This window comes from Podarcis cretensis, assembly GCF_951804945.1.
Source record: "Podarcis cretensis genome assembly, chromosome: 8".
Lineage (NCBI taxonomy): Eukaryota > Metazoa > Chordata > Lepidosauria > Squamata > Lacertidae > Podarcis > Podarcis cretensis.
Genome location: NC_137177.1, coordinates 65,228,599 through 65,248,117, shown reverse-complemented (window position 1 = coordinate 65,248,117; position 19,519 = coordinate 65,228,599). Strand labels below are relative to the sequence as shown.

At 46.3% G+C, this 19,519-nt stretch overlaps 1 protein-coding gene across 7 annotated transcripts in view; it reads left to right on the top strand.

Moving 5' to 3' along the window:
- ZNF362 (zinc finger protein 362) overlaps nucleotides 1-17,688 on the top strand; it is a 210,759-nt gene extending 193,071 nt beyond the window's left edge. For 6 of the 7 annotated variants that reach the window (XM_079987069.1, XM_079987064.1, XM_079987068.1 and 3 more), the window contains exons 2-8: nucleotides 8,647-8,710; nucleotides 9,505-9,751; nucleotides 11,242-11,566; nucleotides 13,367-13,591; nucleotides 14,189-14,267; nucleotides 15,233-15,391; nucleotides 15,965-17,688. In XM_079987069.1, coding sequence (XP_079843195.1) covers nucleotides 8,648-8,710; nucleotides 9,505-9,751; nucleotides 11,242-11,566; nucleotides 13,367-13,591; nucleotides 14,189-14,267; nucleotides 15,233-15,391; nucleotides 15,965-16,081 — 1,215 coding nt within the window. In that variant the 5' untranslated portion in view covers nucleotide 8,647 and the 3' untranslated portion in view covers nucleotides 16,082-17,688. Of the gene's footprint in view, nucleotides 1-466; nucleotides 1,358-8,646; nucleotides 8,711-9,504; nucleotides 9,752-11,241; nucleotides 11,567-13,366; nucleotides 13,592-14,188; nucleotides 14,268-15,232; nucleotides 15,392-15,964 lie in introns of all 7 variants that reach the window. The other variant, XM_079987066.1, reaches the window with a different exon arrangement.
- The last annotated feature ends 1,831 nt before the right edge of the window (nucleotides 17,689-19,519 follow it).

The window sequence follows — 19,519 nt, the reverse complement described above, 5'->3', positions numbered from 1 at the left end:
ATTTCAGTGGGTGTATTCTAAGTAGGATTTGGTTGGATACAGCCCAGGGCTGCCATCCACAGCTAAGTTTGGCAGCATTTGTAGTTCCAGGCCAAGGCTCAATCTCTAGAGATTGGCTCCCTTTTACAAGAGAGGTGACAGGAGAGCTTAATTTGTTACTTAATCCTTTTAGAAGCGCCACCCCCCACACTGCTTTTCCTCTCCAGTTGCTCTCCAATCTTGTGCTTAGTCTTTTAAATTTTTGAGCAATAATTTTTTCTGATGTCCTGTCATTCCAGGTGCCAGCTCCAAGTTTTATTTATATACAGTGGTACCTCTGGTTACGTACTTAATTCATTCTGGAGGTCCGTTCTTAACCTGAAACTGTTCTTAACCTGAAGCACCACTTTAGCTAATGGGGCCTCTCCTGCTGTTGCGCTGCTGCTGCACGATTTTTGTTCTCATCCTGAAGTGTATGGAACCCGAGGTACCACTGTATTGCGTTTATATCTCACTGTTTCTCTAAGAAGCTTGAAGTGGCATACACAGTTCTCCCTCCCCCACAAAAAAATGTCTTTGTCTTTATCACAACAACCCTGTGAGGTAACTTGGGCTGAGAGACAGTGACAGGACTCCAAGTTGAGCTTCATGGCTGAGGGGGGGAATTTGAACCCTGTTCTGTCCCAGGTCTTAGTCCGTCACTCAGACCTCTAACCACTACACCACATTGCCTCTCTAACTGGCACTACCCAACACTGGGCTCCTTCGCCATTCATTTTTCCTCACCAGTTCTATACGCACAAGCACTATTTTGAATCAAGTCTTCCTGCAGTCAAAACACCTCAGTTGCAAAATCAGAGAAAGGTGGTGCAAATAGCCCGTACTGAGTGGTCCCAACTGGCATTTCCCTCCACGATTTGCTGCTCCCAAGGGCTTGAGAGGTAGACCTCCTCTGGACTTGGAGGTTCCATTGAGCTATGTGGGGCTTACAGGACCAGCCGCAGCTCAAAAGCTCAGCTTGGTTCTCTCTCTCTCTCTCCAGGGGTTGGTCAGTGTTTGCCAGGGCATCCCTTCCCATCAGCGAACCTGCCATTTCTGCGTGGGGGAAAAACAAAACATCTTATTTATTTCTCTTTATTTCAGCAAGGCGAGACAGAGGGGGCCTCAAAAGCAGAGCAGTCCCACATGGGGCCCTAGCTTGTTTTAACAGCAGTTGGGTAGGAGCTGGCGAAGGCCTGTGAAACCCCCAGGCCAGCCCTGGGCACTGGTGCTCGTACCTGCCTGCACCAGCGGGGGACCGTCTGCCGCCCGCCAGCCTGGAGCACCATCTTCACGTCTCCTCGGGCAGCTGCGGCCACCGGGCTTCCGAGGCCAGCCTGTGAGTACGAACCACGGCGCTGCTAATGTCTTCCCTTTTTGCAGGGCTGCAGCGGGGCCCTGCCTGCCCTGGCTGCGCGAACCTTGAAAACGACTCCTCTCCCTGGTATAACAGGCCCCCAAAAGCAGTCCTTCCTCTCAGTCCAGCCCATGTGGGCCAAATGTGGCCCTCCACACCTCTTGATCTGCCCCCCAGGACTCTCCCTGTGCCCTGCTTCATGCCCTTCCAAAGTGCTTTTGCCTGGCAGGGACTCTGCTAATGGCCTCTGTGCTTGCCTGGACAGAGAGATGGGCTACGAAGAAACTTGCAGCTTATTGCATGGCTAAAATGTAAGCATTGCACGTGTTGTCTGGCCTGCTTTTGCCTCTGCCTTTGCCCCTGGCCTTGTGGGCCGAAAATACCTTCCTTAGTCCTGGCAGATATGCTGTTGCATTGCCAACTGAGACCAGGAGCTCACTTGTCCAGCATTTCCGCTACCCTGCAGATCTTTTGGGTCTGCAGCTCCCATTGTTCCTCACTGGTGGCCGCACTGACAAGGGGCTGATGGGAGCTGGGATGCAGGACACCAGAAGGGGGAACCGAGATTGGGAATCCATCGGGATTCTGTTTCCCGTGGTGGCAAAGCGAGGTGCCTTTCTAGGAGATCTCAAGCAGAGTAGGAAGGGGATGGTCTCTCCCCAAAGTATCTTGGTATTCGAGAGGTATAACTGCATTGGAATGTAGAACATAGGAAGATGTCTTATGTGGAAGTCAGATCACCGGTCCATCCTAGCTCAGTATGGTCCACACTGACTTGGCAAGTAGCTCTCCAAGGTGTCAGGCAGGGAGCATTCTCATACCTTACCTGGAGATGCTCTTGGGGACGAGACCTAGGGCCCTTTGCAGATGTTCCACCATTGATCTACTGCCCTTCCTCTAAAGGACATTTCCGCAAATTAGAGGTTATGTGCAGTTATTGTGGCTAGTAGATGTTAGCATGGAAGATTAGAACCTGGGTGAGTGGCAATCTCGTCCCCAGTTTGAGCCCTCCCACTTTTAAAAAATAAATAAATTAAATTGTGGATTATTTTCCCAGCTGTTCTCACTTATTGAAATTCAACAAAACTACCCACCTTGCACAGAAGCACCAAATGTCTGTTGAATTACATTTCACTTATAGTTCATTTCCATTTTTAAACAAAGGTATCATTCCACAAGTTGCCGTGTGTCCTCGGAGGCCTGTAACCACGTTTTATCGACATTGCATATAAAATAAAAGCATGCAAGGTTTATTGAAAAGTAGTGGCTTCCCCACCTGATCGACTCTTTCGGACATAGATTGCCGGTTTGTCCAGCAGTATTAAGCCTTAGAGTTGGGAGGTCAAGATCTCAAACAGGTCTGCGTTCAGTCTCCCACTACACAGCAGTAAAAAATTTGGATTAATATAGTAGATCTGGGGTTGCCAATACCAGGGATTGAACCTGAGGGCTCTTGCATGCAATGCAGGTGCTCTAAGCATGGAGCACACATTGCTTTGCATTTGTGAAGTCACTCTCAGAGCTTTTGGGGGATGAAGAGATGGACAGAAATGATTTAAGTAAATGATCAGTAATAAAATTGTCGTACGGACACTTTTCATTTTTGGAGTGGGAAACTGCCAAACTCAGTGCTGAATTCCTTTGCCCTGATAAAAAAAATTCCTACAGCACAAAGTGGTTGAGAGCAATCAGCCCTATGAGAGCAGGAGGGGCATAGTAGCAGCCCAAGGGTGCTGGGCTTTGGTGCCAGGCCTGGTCATAGTGCCTGAGCTAAAATGGGTTTGTGTTGCGTCTTTCTTTATGTGCGTATATATCTGCTGACCTGACTGTGAGGCCCCTTGGCTGTAAGGGTCCTCGAGGCAGGACTTAACCAGATGATGGCTAGGTCTTGCTTGCTTCTGGTCAGAGGATGCTGTAGATCTTCCCCCCGCTCCCTGCCCCCATCTCGCTCCGTAGGTCTGCCAGTTCACATGCTATCTACCCCCTAAATTAGGCTACTGAAAAATAGTGGGTTTGGTGTAGAAGGTGAAACTTTCTTGAAAGGTTTTGAACTGGAAAAACATTTCCGGAAATGCTTTTTATGCGAATGACAGTAACTTGCATTGGATTATTATTGTTATTATTCTTTCCATTTTGCTGTAGAGAATTTGGAATTGGAAAGTTTTCCTGTGCAAATATTTCTTATTTATTTATTTTGCCTTGGATAGAATAGTAGAATCCGTAGATAACTTTGCAGCGGCAATATTTTGATGCCCAGCCTTAGGCAGGGATTGAATTTAGCAGGTCTGGTTTGCTTGTGTTTAGTAAACAAAGCTAAATGTGTTGAAACCGACATGCTTGTCTAATATTATATTTGCAATTGTTCCTAACTGAGCTTAGAAATTGGAATTTTAATGTAAACAGCTTAGAAGTTTCGATGACCAAGCGTTATTTAAATCCGGCTAAATAAATAAACACATAAATGTTGTGTTTGGGGAACATTTCCACTGCACTTCACTTGATGAAAGGACTTGTGAGCTTGGATCACAAATTCCTGCGCTGGGCACATGCTCAGAGGCACCTTTATTCCTTACGATTTAGGGTTACCCTGTGTCCTCTTTTTCATGGGCGTGTAAAATTAGAGTCATCATAGCGATCCATAGTTAAAAGTAGTTGACAAATGTGTCCTCTTTTTTGCTCTTCAAAGTATAGCAGCAGTTTATTATTTTTTTCTACCTGCTCACTAGCCCTCAAGATTCTAGCAAAGAACAAATCAGAGTCTACAAGCCTGTAGTCTGCCCACAACCTCTGTCCTGGAAGAGTTATTTTGCTAGCTAGAAAAGGACTAAATTGATGGTCTCTGGGAAGGCAGTTTGATGGGGTGACCTGGGCCCCCTGAATCTGCTGCCCTTCCCCCAGTTAATTTTTTTTAAAGCTTTAAAGAAATCTTTGTTTAAAGGGCAGCAGAAGTTTTCTTAGTTTTCCAGAACAAATTAAAGTCGGGGGCCCACAATTCCTGTTGGCACTTCACAGTAAACCATTGCAGCAAGAGACAGAATTTGGGGTTATCCTCACTCCTTTTGAAACTTGGCCTAAATTTGCATATCTCTCTCTCTCTCTCTCTCTCTGTGTGTGTATATATATATATATATATATGTATATATATATATAGTCACATATACATATGTATGTATACAATGAACATGTGCTACCTTTTCTAAGAATTTATTTTCAGACTGGCATCTGTGGTGCTCTGCAATTGGCAAAGTTGGATAGGGGCCGTGAAACCCCATACGCATTGCTAACTTTGATTGCCTTGCTGGGAGGGATCTTGTCCCAAGTGGTCCCTGCTACCTCGTAATTTCTCTTTGAGTTGCTTTCCTGCAGTGTAGCATCTTCTATTTTGCCTCTCTGGCTATGAACACATCAAAATAAAAGGGTCTCTTGTTTTTTCCCAGTCAGCTTCATCCCCTACTACTGTCCTTTGACACCCCCCGCCAAACCTGTCTTTCTCAGCCTGGTACACACACACACCCCAGATACGTTCGGGGCTGATGGGAGTTGTAGTCAAAAGCATCTGAAGAGCACAGGACTCATCTAGATGCTTCCAACCTGGGTTTTAAACATGGATTGGAACAGTAGAGGCCGCATTTTACCTTCCATACAAAGAGAAAAAACTGCTATCCTACTCTATGCAGACGATGCGGTTATACCATCCCAGACTCAGATGGGCCTCAAAAGAGCTCTTAACAGCTTATCCCAATATTGTAGAGAAGAGAAACTAGCAGTGAACTACCAAAAACCTTCCATACAAAATACTGGTGGTGTTTGCGTTAAAGGGGCGTCGTCGAAAACTGTACTGTTGAGCAGAGACAAAAATAGACTTTGTTGGCATGGTTGCATTTTTTCGGAGGGGTGGGACAACCCTATTATTTTAAGCGTTTTGTAAGCTCTCCGCACATTTACAGCGTTTGGCCCCCAGACTAGCAGCATCCTTCAGCCATGGTTACTTATTTTATTTTAAAAGTTTGAGTCTGCCTAGCAACAGGCTTCCATGGTAGATGATGACATAGGCATGCAACAGGGATCTCCAGGCCAGCTTCGGAAGCGCATCTGTGTGGTACTAGATCGTCATGTTCACACATTGCAGAGTAATTGTATCCCACTTTAGAGAAAGGTGTGTGTTTTTCCCCCCGATATACCGTTGTCCCGCAAGGGTGGGATGTGGCGATTGGGTGCATAATTCAGCTCCTGGAAGCACTTGTTTTATTTATTTGGAAGGGAGTCAAATGCTGGGAAATTGGGGTTGTGTTTGCTATTTACAAAGTCCTGAACACCTTGGGTCCAGGGCACCTAGGGATCGCCTGAACCCTTATATCCCAACTTGATCACTTAAATCATCTGCAGGAGGATCCAAGGTCATTCCCTGGGTTCATTGGGTACATTTGACAGTGCCACAAAACTGAGCCTTTACTGTCGTCTGCCTAGGCCTGTGGAACGACAAGATTTAGCGTGTGTGGTCTGTTTTAACCTTTCAACATTTGCTGAAAACTGTTTGGTGCAGCCAGGCTTATGCGAGCAATTTAAGAAAACATCTTTCTGTAATAGTTAGCCGATATCTCACATTTTAAACTTGTATGTGGTTTCTGTTGCGTATCTTCATGGCTGTTATTAGAATACAGAGGTGAAGTATATGGGATTTCAGTCTGTGTTTGCTGACTTGGAACTTACTAGGAGGGTTACGGAACCAAGGAGCCATTAGCCAGTATTCCCACCCCATTCCTGAGGACCCCCACAACTCCTGGCCTCACTTTCCTCTCCTAAGTTACCCCCTCCCCGAGCATGATTAGCACAATTTGGAAATGGCGGGGCTTAGTTAGAGAATCATCCAACTAAAGCATTTTAAAAAGGTTTAATTCCAGACAATAAACTTGTTAAACAAGAATCCTGCTTCTTATCAAATCTCAGTGCAGATGACATTTTTTGGGGGTGGGGGGAAGAGCACCTTCCCCCATTTGAACCCACTCAGTGGCTTTGATTGGTGGAACTGACTCTGTTACAAGTGCTGCATAGCATCTATTCTGCATTTGCAATAACTCAGTCTTTTAGTGTGGCAGCACCTGCACTTTGGCACTCCCTGCCTGTTGAGATCAGGCAGGCACCTACTAAAAACATTTGTGTTTAGACAAGCCTGTCTAGATGTTCTATAAAGTTCGTGTGAGTTTTAATTGGTTTTTTAGTCTATTGTTTAACTCTTCAAAAGTTTTCAATTATTATTGTTCATTTTCCTTAGTGATAATTTTATTGTTTTATATTTTTTAATCCGCTTTGAGGTTTGTGGATTTATTTATTTATTACTATTAATCTGTGTATATATAAAAATAGTAAAGAACAATATTTATAAATAGTAAAGAGCAATATTTATTGAAGGAACCGCAGGATAATTTTATTTAGCCAGCTATTTTCTTACATTGAAATCCAACCTTTCTTCCCTCATGAAATCCCAGGTGGGGCACTCATCCAGCCATTAGCCTTAGCAGAGGGGTGGCCTTGTGGGCCTTCAAACAGACCCTGGGACAAAAACAATTAAATAATACATTTTCGAAGCTGCCATCCATTGTAGAAGCAAAGACCAACTCTGTTTGTCTGTAGTTATCAATTCACTATTGTGGGAGCAATTCGCAGTCCAGAAAAGTCTAAAACATTTGAATAAATAGGCAAGTGTGTCCTTAATTCTTAACCCTGCTGATTTAAAATTGTTCTCCCCAATTAAAATGAATTGCTTCCCACCATTTATTTAACTGGCAGGGCAAGCCTATACATGTCTACTCAAAAGTAAGCCCCATTGAGACCGGTGGGGCTTACACCCAGGTAAGTGTGAATAGGAATGCAGCCTAAAGCTTCTGTTGATTCAACTTTAGATGTCTGCCCTTCCTTGTCATTTTTTTATATGACTCTAGGGACCACCTGGACCACTGACAAGTCTCCAGACCATAGTTTTGTCCTCCCACATAATGTGGGTTTATAAATAGCTTAAAAACAATCCTCTACCAGGGATGCTTTAGCTGAGATTCCTTCCTTGCAGGGTGTTGGACTAGATGACCCCTGGGCCCTTCCAAACCTAAGATTCTATGATTCTGTCATATAAAAAGTGGCAAAGCAATTTCTCCTAGCCTGTGCTGCTTCATAACACTATATTTTCCCTACAGTAAAGGGGTTAATTGTTTGGTACTGTCTCCCATTTTTTTAATATAATAAAAAATTGATGGTTACCCTAAAAGGCCACCCAGGTCAAAAGCTGATTAAAATGAATTTGGGGTGAGGTGGGGGAATTGACTGCAGGTTCAAGGCATTGGAGGTTGAAATGGCCCCAGCCTTTTTGATACCGACTAGACTTATGTTGAAACAATTAAGGCAAAGAGACCTTAACCATTAAATCATCAGTTTCTCACATTTACATCCCACCTTTCTTCCATCATGGGCCGAAAGGGAAGACCTGGTCATCCATTTAGGCACTGACCTGACCCAGGCAAAGTGGTCAGCAAGAAGTGTGTCTTCAGACCATATCCTAGCAGTTTTTGATCTGAAGGGGAAGATGTATGAGGAAGGGATTAGGGGTCTGTGAATGGCACCAAGACAAGGTCATTATGGACCCCAAATACCACCCCTGTCTAGTTGTGCTCCATAAACAATCATGCTGAATACAATGTCATTATCTTCCTATATGCATAAAAGTATAAGGCTGTGGTCATGCAGCTACCACTTGCAGATTTGTAGTGCTGCATCACAATCCGGGATTTTCACACGAAAAAAAAGGGATTGGGAAAGTGAAAAGCGAGCTTAGTAGCTACATAGGGTTGGAAAGGGAAGCTGGGGAGGGGTTAATGTGAGGGGAATAGTAGCAGGGGCTTGGCTCTGTGTGTGTGTGTGTGTGTGTGTGTGTGTGTGTGTGTGTTTATTACATGAAACGGAAGTCATGGTTAAATTAATCTCCTGTGTTTTTTTAATTGTGACTAAACTGGAGAGTATTTGACCCCCAAATCAAGTTAGTGAAGTGATGAAAGTGTTAAGAATGACTTGGTCCTTTCTTATTTTATTACTCCTCCTCTATGATTGGCTCATCGCTCTCTTTGTCTCTCTCCTGAGGCTAGGGCTGAGTTGCCCATCATTTGGGGAGCTGGGAGTGGGAATGTGTTTTTCCTTCCCAGAGGTGTGAGGATGTCTTTTGCCACCACGGCCAGCCCTAACCCACCATAACCACCTCTCTCCCTCTTCTTTTGCTTTCCCCGCAGGATGGCGGAGCCGCGCTTTAACAACCCCTACTTCTGGCCACCCCCTCCCACGATGCCCAGCCAGGTAAGGATACAAGGTCTTCTAAAGTTTCTAGTCCACACATACCCCCAGATCTTCAGAGGAGCATAGGAAGCTGCCTGACGCTGTGTCAGACCCCTCGGTTGGTCTAGCTCAGTATTGTCTAGGAAGAATAAACAGATTTGTTGGTTTCTGTTTTTTCATTTTTCAAGTCTTAAGTTCACATCATTCATGAATCCATTTGAAAATTTATTTTTAAGAAGTCCTCCTGAAAACACATTTTAATGTGAATTGCTCGTTTTTGCAAGCAGTTTTCTCCAATATAATGAATTTGTGTGTGTTCTGTTCACTAATATATACATTTTTTGTACATGTTTTTTGTTGGAGAACTTTATTACAAAATTTGGAGGAATGGGAATTTCAAAGGAGTCCCTGTATTTCAGCCCACATGTTGTTTCAAGAAGTGAAAATTGGGTACACGGGTTCCGTTTCTTTCTCTCTCTTTTATTTACGTCTCACCATGTTTAGTGCACATACAATTATGTACTTTTTGAACTTTCAATAAAGATGTTTAAAAAGAAGTGCAAATTAGGTAGATCTGCATTAAAGCCCAAACTGAATTTCTTCCTCATCCCTATTGTCTACACTTACTCCTTGTGGTTCGAGATGCCGAGATTGAACATGAGGCCTTTTGCATGCAAAGCAGGTGCTCTAACCACTGAGCTGCTGCCCTTCTACATACTTGCCCTAACCTTCTTGCCCACACCTTTGTCCACAAGAAAAGTGCACGCTCCTCCCTTTGCTGCTCGATAACCTTTTTGTTCTTCTTCCCCCTTCAGCTGGACAATCTAGTTCTCATCAACAAGATCAAGGAGCAGCTCATGGCAGAGAAGATCCGGCCCCCACACCTGCCCCCGACTTCCGTGTCTTCCCAGCAGCCTCTGCTGGTGCCCCCCTCACCTGCCGAGGGGAGCCAGTCCATCATGTCTATCCCCAAGCTGCAGCAGGTCCCCGGGTTGCACCCTCAGGCGGTCCCCCAGCCCGACGTGGCCCTGCACGCACGCCCAGCCACCAGCACCGTCACAGGTAAGCCGGGGGCAAACAGGCACCGGGAAGAGGGGGCAGTCCCAAACTGGGACTATGTCTAGGCAGTGAATTTTCTGCAAGCCCAGAACAAGTGTGTGCTTTTTGAGCAGCTTGTGATGTAATGTGTACACACACACGGCGCGACCACATCTTATTCCCATTTAACTCGCGCAATTTCAACCATACATGGTTGAAGGCCAGCTGGTTGAAATCCTGCAAGATAAATGCAAGCAAGGCAGAGAGCTTCAAAGGCAGAGGGCCTTCTCAGTAGTGGCATCTGCCCTGTGGAATGCCCTCCCATCAGTTGTCAAGGAAATAAACTACTATCGGACTTTTAGAAGACATCTGAAGGCAGCCCTGTTTAGGGAAGTTTTTAATGTTTGATGTTTTATCGTGTTTTTCATATTCTGTTGGGAGCCGCCCAGAGTGGGCGGAGTATTATTATTATTATTATTATTATTATTATTATTTATTAAGCTGGAATCAGGAAGACCAAAATTTTAATCAGGAATGGGAAATATATATAATTTACCTTAAAAATCACTGTAAACAATTAAAATAATTAGTAAGATTGGAATGATGTTTGTTAAACGTTGGACTGTTGTTGTAATGGAGATTTAATAGAACTGGATTAACAGAGAAGATACAGGAGGAAAAAAAGTAAACATTAGGACCCACAAAGGGGAGGGGGGAAGTCCATGGAAATTTATGGATTTTTGTTTGCTTGCTTGATGATTGTTTGTAAATTTGAAAAAAAAATATTTTATTTTATATTTTATTATATTTTATATTTTATTTTATTTTATATTTTATTTTATTTTATTTTATTTTATTTTATTTTATTTTATTTTATTTTATTTTATTTTAAAAAGTACTGTTGTACTGTTTTATTGTTAGCTGCCCTGAGCCCAGCTTCGGCTGAGGAGGGCGGGATATAAATAAAATTTATTATTATTATTATTATTATTATTTAAGCTAGGGGCACTGGTTCTGGGAGTGCTGGATGTTCTCTTTCTCTCTCCCTCCCTGCCACCTGCTGTTGGTGGCTGTTCAATGGTTTGAGTAAGATGCAATCATGCTGTATTCCGAAGCTCAAGCTTGTGCCTTACCGGTGAGAGGAGACGGCTCTCTCCTAAGACCAGAACATGTGAATATCCGGTGAATCTGAATGTTGGAAGATTCAGAACAGAGAAAAGAAAGGACTTTTTCCACACAGGGCGTAGTTAAACTTCGGAACTCCCTCCCACAGGAGGGAGCGATGGCCACTATCCTGGACGGTTTCACAAGAGAGAAATCCACGGAGGAGAGGGCCATGGGTGGTTGCCAGTCACAATTGCTACGCTCTGCCTCCACATTCGGTGCTGGCAGATGCTTATGAACCACTACTACTCTGAACTGTTGCCAAAGACCTTCCCCTTCAGCCTTCCTGGCATGTTCTGGGGCTTGTCTTAAGCTGTCCTCTCACTCCGCCCCTGGCTTCTGTCTTCCAGGTTTGGGGCTGGGGTCCCGCGCCACGGCCGTCAGCACCTCGGAATCCAGCGCTGGGACGGGCACCAGCACCCCCTCCACCCCCACCTCCACCACACAGAGCCGTCTCATTGCCTCTTCGCCCACCCTCATCTCAGGGATCACCAGCCCCCCACTCTTGGACTCCATCAAGACCATTCAGGGTCACAGCCTGCTGGGGGGAGCACCCAAGGCGGAGCGCGGCCGCAAGAAGATCAAGGCGGAGAACCCCACGGGGCACCCCGTGCTGGTGGTGCCCTACCCCATCTTGGCTTCAGGCGACATCGGCAAAGAGGGGAAGACGTACAGGTGCGTGGGAGGGAAGGGGTTAACACTCTGCCGCCAGCGTGGGTGGGGGAGTGGGGTGGGGAGACCTCAGGCCCCTTAGCATGGTGGGGGGTGGACTAGATGGCTCTTGGGGGTCCCTTTCAACTCTGTGATTCTGTGTACAGAAATAGGGTCAATGGTATCTTCAAAATGGATAAAAAGAGGGGTTTTCAGTTATGAAATCTCAAGGTTTCAACACGATCTGCTAGCAAACAATATAAAATTACTGTCAAAAATGTACAGATTGATGGTGGAATGGCATACAAAGGAGGAACAGGTTTAAGACCGGAAAGCTCAGGAACCAAGAAGACCAAAACTTTAATAAGGAATGGGGAAAATGTATAATTTATCTTGGAGACCACTGTAAACAGATGAAAACATTAGCAGGATTGCAATAACACTTGTAATGTAATGGGTATTGTGGAGATAATGAAGTTATTTTTAAAAATGGAGTACAGAAAAAGATGCAGTGGAAAAGTTTTAATAACAGAACCCCTAGAGGGGAAGGTGGGAAGTCAGAGATGCAGAGGAATCTCTTAATTGTGGATATGTGTTAGGTTATTTTTTACAATTTTATACTTGTAAAATCAAATGAAAATTATGTCAGGAAGAGGGTCACTGTTCTTGGACTGTGCCAGTTTAAACTCGAGATAGGAGGATGGGTGCAGCTCAGCGGCGGAGCAGCTGCTTTGTGTGCACAAGGCCCCGGGTTCAACCCGCAATGGCATCTCCAGGGAGGGCTGGGAATGCCCCCTGCCTGGAAAAAAGCCTGGAGAGCTGCTTTCAGTCAGAGTAGATAATACTGAGCTCTATGAACCAATCAGTGAGCAGGAGGAGACACTCCCACCAATGGGCTTTGGGTGGGTGGGGCCAGCCACTTTTCAGTCATGTGATGCAGTAAGGATGCTGCATTATTGACAGATGGGTGGCTGACCTCTCAAATTTGACCAATCCTGATGATGGTCTGACCCATGGAGCTGGAAATAGCTTCCCACCCATGGTGTGGAGAGGAAATGCCTCAGAGAAGTCCAAAAGCTGTACACAAAAGCGGCCGCTTGTTGGATGTGCTTGCTAGGGAGCTGCTGCCAGTCAGAGTAGGCTACAGTGAACTAATGAGCCACAACTTTCCTGCTCAGACAGACCTTTAGAAACCAAGGAGCAGGTATGCTGGCCACTAGGCTGCTGTCAGGGCAGCTTACATTTTTATTCCTGGTTCTAAATGTGTTTAGGCGTATTTTAATGAATGTTTTTTAACTGGTTTTTTTTTTAAAAAATACTTTCTATTTTATAATGATGTTTTGTGATGCTGGAAGCTGCCATGAATCCCAACTTGGGAGAAAGGCAGGATATCTATATACAGTGGTACCTCGGGTTACAGACGCTTCAGGTTACATACGCTTCAGATTACAGGCTCCGCTAAGCCCGAAATATTACCTCAGGTTAAGAACTTTGCTTCAGGACGAGAACAGAAATTGTGCTCCAGTGGCGCGGCAGCAGCAGGAGGCCCCATTAGCTAAAGTGGTGCTTCAGGTTAAGAACAGTTTCAGGTTAAGAACGGACCTCCAGAACGAATTAAGTTCTTAACCTGAGGTACCACTGTATAGAATCATGGAATGGCAGAGTTGGAGAGGATGCCAAGGGTTATCCTGTCCAAGCTGCTGCACTGCAGGACATTGAAGATATCAAGTAAAGAAATAAATGATGGTCGTGATTATGTTTTGATGCAGAATTGTGTCTTTGAAACACCTCCCCCTCCCCCTTCTTGTCCTTGACCGTCTCCAGGTGTAAAGTCTGCCCCCTCACTTTCTTCACCAAGTCGGAGATGCAGATCCACTCCAAGTCCCACACAGAGGCCAAGCCCCACAAGTGCCCCCACTGCTCCAAGTCCTTCGCCAACGCCTCCTACCTGGCGCAGCATTTGCGCATCCACCTGGGCGTCAAGCCCTATCACTGCTCCTACTGCGAGAAATCCTTCCGCCAACTTTCCCACCTCCAGCAACACACCAGGTAAGGGACCTGCTTATGCTCGCTGGGATCAGTAGACTGGGTTACCATTTTGGGTGAGCACGGGAAGCAAAGATGGCCACCTGAAATTCAGAAACTGGAAATCCCCCTTTTCGTTAACAAGAACAAGGTTAAGTAAAAAAGCAAGCCCCTAGTCCTCATTGACCTTCTTTGACCAGCAACGTCAGAATGAATTGTCGCATAATGGTGCACATTTTTCAGGATTTGTTTCCTACTTGATAGATTAAACCAGCAGTTCTTGAACTTGGTTAGGGTGGGATTTTAACATATACGAAACAGTTTTAAATAGGTCTGTAGACATGGAATTGTTTTATGTATCTACTACATATTTTGGAAAGTCGTCTCTTTGCTATGTGTTAGGACAGGACAGGACCCTAGGATCGAGGTGCCATTTTGAATCAAGATGGTGGCCCATACCTTTCAAAACCGTCCTGATTTGCAACCACTAATTTCACCATTTCCTAATGTGAAATCGCTGTGAGATATTTTGCAGGAGGCGGTTTTTGAACTGAGTCAGGTAAGTGAAGCAATGGAGGAGAGGCGGAAAACACCTCAGCATTCTCTCTCGCTGCCTTTCAGAATTCACACCGGAGACAGACCCTACAAGTGCCCTCACGCCGGATGTGAAAAGGCATTCACACAGCTCTCGAACCTCCAGGTCAGTTGGTTGGGAATTCGGGTGGCATGTGCCAGGGAAGTGAATTGGAAGTCCCAGAGTGGGTCAAAGCATTTGAGGGTCAGAGATAATTGGGGTGCATTTATAGGGTGCCCTGTGCGGCAAGACGGGACTGCGGTTTTCCTATGCAGAATATTTATGTATCTTATGCTGCAAGCACCAAAAAAAATGGTCTTGATGGTCTGCTGATCTAGCCTAGTCCTCTGCTTCCAAGAGCAGAAAGCCAGATACTTTTGGGTGCTCAAAAGCTTGCCCTAGAAAGAGGGGAGACCTCTTGTCTGTCCTGCGGTTTCTGAGGTTCAAAGGTATATTGCCTCTAAAGACGGAGGTTCCACTTAATTGCTGAAGATAATAGCAAGTGAACATTATTACCTGCTTTGGGACCTTGGGGTGAAAGGCAGGTAATAGCTTTATGTATGTATGTAGCACAGAGTAAAATGAAATTGGCATCAACATTTTAAAAGTTGCAGTCATGTCACAACCTCCAGAGGAAAATGACAAAATGCCTGGGGTCAGTTCCTGGTGTTTTTTTTGTTCGCTGCAGCACAGAACCCATGTGGTGTAGTGGTTAGAGTGCTGGACTCAGGTTCAAATCCCTCCTCCCTCTCTGCCATGAAACTCACTGGGTTTGACCTTGGGAGCCAGCTGGTATCTCTCAGCCTAAGCAACTTCGCAAGGTTGGCATCTTGATCTGAGCTGAGTGAAAGGGTGCAAGTCTCATCTGACTGCCCTGCTGCAGATTTAGCAAGGATGGCTTGATAAAAGATTTTGCAGAGATCTCAGTGAAAGTAGTAGTGTAGAATGACTTGGGTCTTCAGAGTTGCAAGGGGGTACCTTGGTTGGTGGCGAGGTGGCTTTTTGTTTAAGGGTCTTCTCCACCCCACCCCCAGGACTTCTGAGGGCTGCCATGTCAATCTCCTGTTCCTTCCTGCCCCTTTCCCACCCAGTCTCACCAACGGCAACACAACAAGGACAAGCCCTACAAGTGTCCGAACTGCTACCGGGCCTACTCGGACTCTGCCTCGCTCCAGATCCACCTCTCGGCACACGCAATCAAGCACGCCAAGGCCTACTGCTGCAGCATGTGTGGGCGGGCCTACACTTCAGTGAGTAGCAGGGGCTGTTGGCTGGGCAGGAAGCAAGGCAGGTGGGGAGTGTAAGAGAGACATGAGTTCAAATCCCCCCACGCACTGGGCAGGAAGTCTACTGGGGGTGGCCTTGGGGGGGAGGTCAGTTGGCCGCTCTGGGACTAACCCAGCTCGCAGAGTTGTTGTGAGGAGGAAAACGCATCAGAGTAGCCATCAATAGCTTTATGTCCTCCTTGAATTGGTCCAATCCTCTTTGAAAGCCATCCAGGTTCCATAGTTGTGAGGACAATACTCAAGTCGGGATATTGTGGGGTGTGGGTGCACAGCTTACTTTAGTTTTCTGCTTGGTGATTGCGGGGTGGAGGTGTTTCTCCCCCAGTTGCCCTGTGGGAAACTGTGGCGGGCCAGGAGATCCCCTCTGTAGATCAGGCCGATCCTCAATCTCCCCCAAAGCATGCTGTGGGAGGAGGTCCGGGTGGAGGTGAAGGGAGGTCCCAAAAATGCTGAAATGAATCTACGTCACCCTAGGCTGGGAGGGGGCAGCCTCTTCCTGCTTCCCCAAAACCTGACCTTCCCTTTCTCCCTCTCCAGGAGACCTATTTGATGAAGCACATGTCAAAACACACGGTGGTTGAACATCTAGTGAGTCAACACTCTCCTCAAAGGACGGAGTCTCCCAGTATCCCTGTCCGAATCTCGCTCATCTGAATCTTGGGGAGCAGCCTCCACCCCCTGGCCTGGCCCCGCTCCCGTGCAGCCACCCCCCCTTGAATCCCAGAAGCGGGGAGCAAAAGACAAGGACACCTTGGCATCACGGTCAAACAACCCACGGTCCCTGCTCCGCAGCGCCCCTCCTGCCATGGGGTGATCCTCTTCCGCCACCAGTCAGGACAGAGAGAGAGAGAGAGAGAGAGAGATAGACTGGATGGAGCCCTGTTGGCAGCCAGGGAGACTGGGGAGGTGAAAGAGATTTTTCGTTCCATGTTGGTGGCAGCCAAAGACAATCCCAGAGCACTTTGAAGACGTCCACACCTCTCCCTTCCCTGTAACAGAGCCTCTGCCACAGTCACAGGCCCCCCCATTCTTTCATTTTGGATCTCCACTTCTCTACCCTCCAAAATCCCTGTTCCACTTTAATTTCGCATAGGAAAATTGTCACCCAATGGGCCAGGAATTTGCAATGCAGATAACGGGGAGCCAGCCCCCTTCAGGACTCTTCTCTGGAGCCGCTACAGGACCGCCTCGGCCAAAAATGGGGCAGCGTGAGGTTATCGCTGCAGGGGGGGGCGGGCACCCCAGGAGTGGCCTTTGGCTAGGGTGGGCACAGTGGGAGGTGAGGAGTCTCAGATGCTGCAACATCACACAGTCAGGACCCATTGCACCAGTGTTGGTGCAAAGGATTACATCAATGCTCAGAGGCTATGGGGTTTGCCGCTCCTTCGGCTAGGAGGTGGAAGGGAGTGGGGGGTTGTCCTAGAAATAGATGAGGGGGCACCTTCAGAATATGATTGGGAAACACACTGCAGCAGGGAGGAAGATGGCAAGAGACTGGCAGTGTTATGCCCATTCAAGGCTTTGTCTGCCCATCACCTTAATCTTGAGACACCGTGCGAACGTCTGCCCACCTGCAGCACCATCTTTGTGTATGAGTAGCCACCAGCCCTGCTCTCTCCTTGTATGGAAAAGGAGGGGAGGGGATGCGGGGGGGGGTGTCTCTTCTGCGGGGAGGAAAGGTGGGCATTGACCTCCTGGGTAATGCTGCCATTCGGCTCACCCACAGTAAGATGTGCCAGTCCATTTCTCCCATCTTTGCAGAGGGCTGGCAGAAGCGAAGCCCCAAGGGTGTTTTGGGGCAGAAGACAGGTGGGGGGTGGGTCTTGATCCTGGCTGCCCTACCCTTCAAGACTGCTCAAGGATGTCTCCAGCACTGGAAGAACCTATGGTTCTCCCGGGGTGTGCCCACAGCATTGGTGGTGGGGGGTGGGCACAGGTTCCTCCCTAGCCCCAGAAAAGAAACATAAGCAAGTTGCTCATTCCAATTTCCATTTTAACATGGCCATAGCAGGCACATATTTGCAGAATAGGTGGAATTGCCATCCTTCTCCAGTTGCTGTCGTTTGAGGGGGTTTGATCCCCTTGCACCAAGATCTAGGGGGATTAGAGAGGTTCTTTTTTTTTAAAATCCACACCAGTATTCCAGAGAATTCTGGGGTCCCCAAGGGCTCATTTGCTTGCAAAGCCACGTTCTGTTGCCTTGAGAGGGGTCAGCTTCCTAGTGACCCCAGAGGACTGAGCACCTCCTAGAATTCCCCCCCCCCCAAAAAAAAACCTCTAAGCAAGTAGTCTCTGGAAGCCCCATTGATTGTGGGGAAGGGTCCATGGGGTTCAGAAAATCTGCAAACCGCAGAAACACAGAAAGTGTGGTGTGATCCTCTGCGACTCTTATCTCCTGCAAGGCTGTTTTCCTCCAATTCCTGTCAAATGGGGAAAACGCCTTTTAAAGCTTTATTGCTACACTAGATTTGCTACCCAAGATTGGAAACAGAGGACAACATTGCAGTTTCCCTTGATTGGGGGGGGGGGAGCCTGTCAAATGGGACTTCAGTTTCACTTGCTATGTTTTGGCCATTTCCAGTTTTCCCAGATGCTACAGACTGCTTCAGCTCCAGCTCTCTCTCCACCCCCACTGCCATGAGTCAACCGGTCATCTCTCTGTGGCCACCCCAGTGGCTGAGGAGAGGCCATGGCCTCCTGGGTGCTGTAAAGAAGAATGGCTCAAAGCGCCAACAGGATGGCACCCTCTCTGGCTCTTAAGGTCTTCTGTGGCTCCTTGGATAGCTGTGAAGAGACTGTGGCATGATGCCAACTGCTCTCGCCCCAGGAGCCCATCACCAAAAGAGAAAGTAGCTTTCTGAGGTGGTGCTGCACCTCCCTCAAACCAAGTTCTCTTGGCAGTTTCTCTCAAATGCAAGGGAAAGGGGCCACAAAACTTCCCCAAACAACAAGACTTAAAAACCACCTCTATATTATGTACCCTTCAGTTGCGTTAAAAAACAAAAACGAACTACTTTTTTTTAAGATAAACTTTTTAAGCCTTAAAAATATATAATTTTGTTTTTTATCAGTTGTTTCTTTTACTGTTTGTATTTGATTTGATCTTTTCCTTTTTTAAAAAAACAAAACCTTGTTCCCTTTTCAGTCGGTTTTGAATTGTTGTATGATATTCAATATTGTAGCCTCTCTTTTTTTGATCCGCATGTTAATAACTGTGTAAATAGGACTCTTATGCATAATGTTAACAACTTTTTTCTATATAAAAAAAAGAAGCCCAGGCCACATCTAGCTAGATCCTTAGTTATTATCATTACCTTATAACTGAAAAAGGAATTTTTAAAAAAGTTTTTTTAAAGGGTCTCTCCCTCGCACCCCTTCCCTTCAAAGAAAAGTCTTGCATTGTGGAATCCGGGACTGGTGAGAGGAGGCAACTTTTGCCTCGCTGCCAAACGCCATTTGCATTGTTTTGAAATGAAATGGGGGAAAGAAGGAAAAATAAATAAAAAATTGCTTTGTATTTCTCTGTTGTGGAAAAAAGATAATAAAAGCGTCTTTGGAACCTTGGGCTGGATTGGAAAGCGTACCAGTCTTCTGACTAAGGGTTTTTAAAATAAAAAAATGAGATGAACAGAGATACTTGGTATTTGGGACACCAGACATGTAATGTGAAGTACTTTAGTTTTGCTAAAGATTTACAGAAAGCCCACTTAATCCAGCTCCCTTTGGCCAGCTAGATGTGTTCAGGTCCTGCTTGAAGATTTCCCACAGGCAATTCTCCCCATGTGATCCCAGGAACTGCCTCCGAAGGTGGAAAAAGTAGCCATCCTGGCTGCCAGCCACTGCTGAAACAAGCGTCTTTTAAGAACTTACGTTCCCAGCATCCTGAGGTGACAGAAATTACGCTTGAGCAACTGAGGAAAAGCCTTGTGTGTGCCAGAGGTGGTGGCAGATGGAAGGAAAGTCACTCTGGAGAAGTGAGAGGCATGGGATGCATTTTGCAAATGTCAGAATACCAAGCCGAAAACTGCTCTAGGAAGAACTCGTTTCAGCCATGCATCTGCCTGGAAACCAGCGTTTCCTGGCTCTGCCATA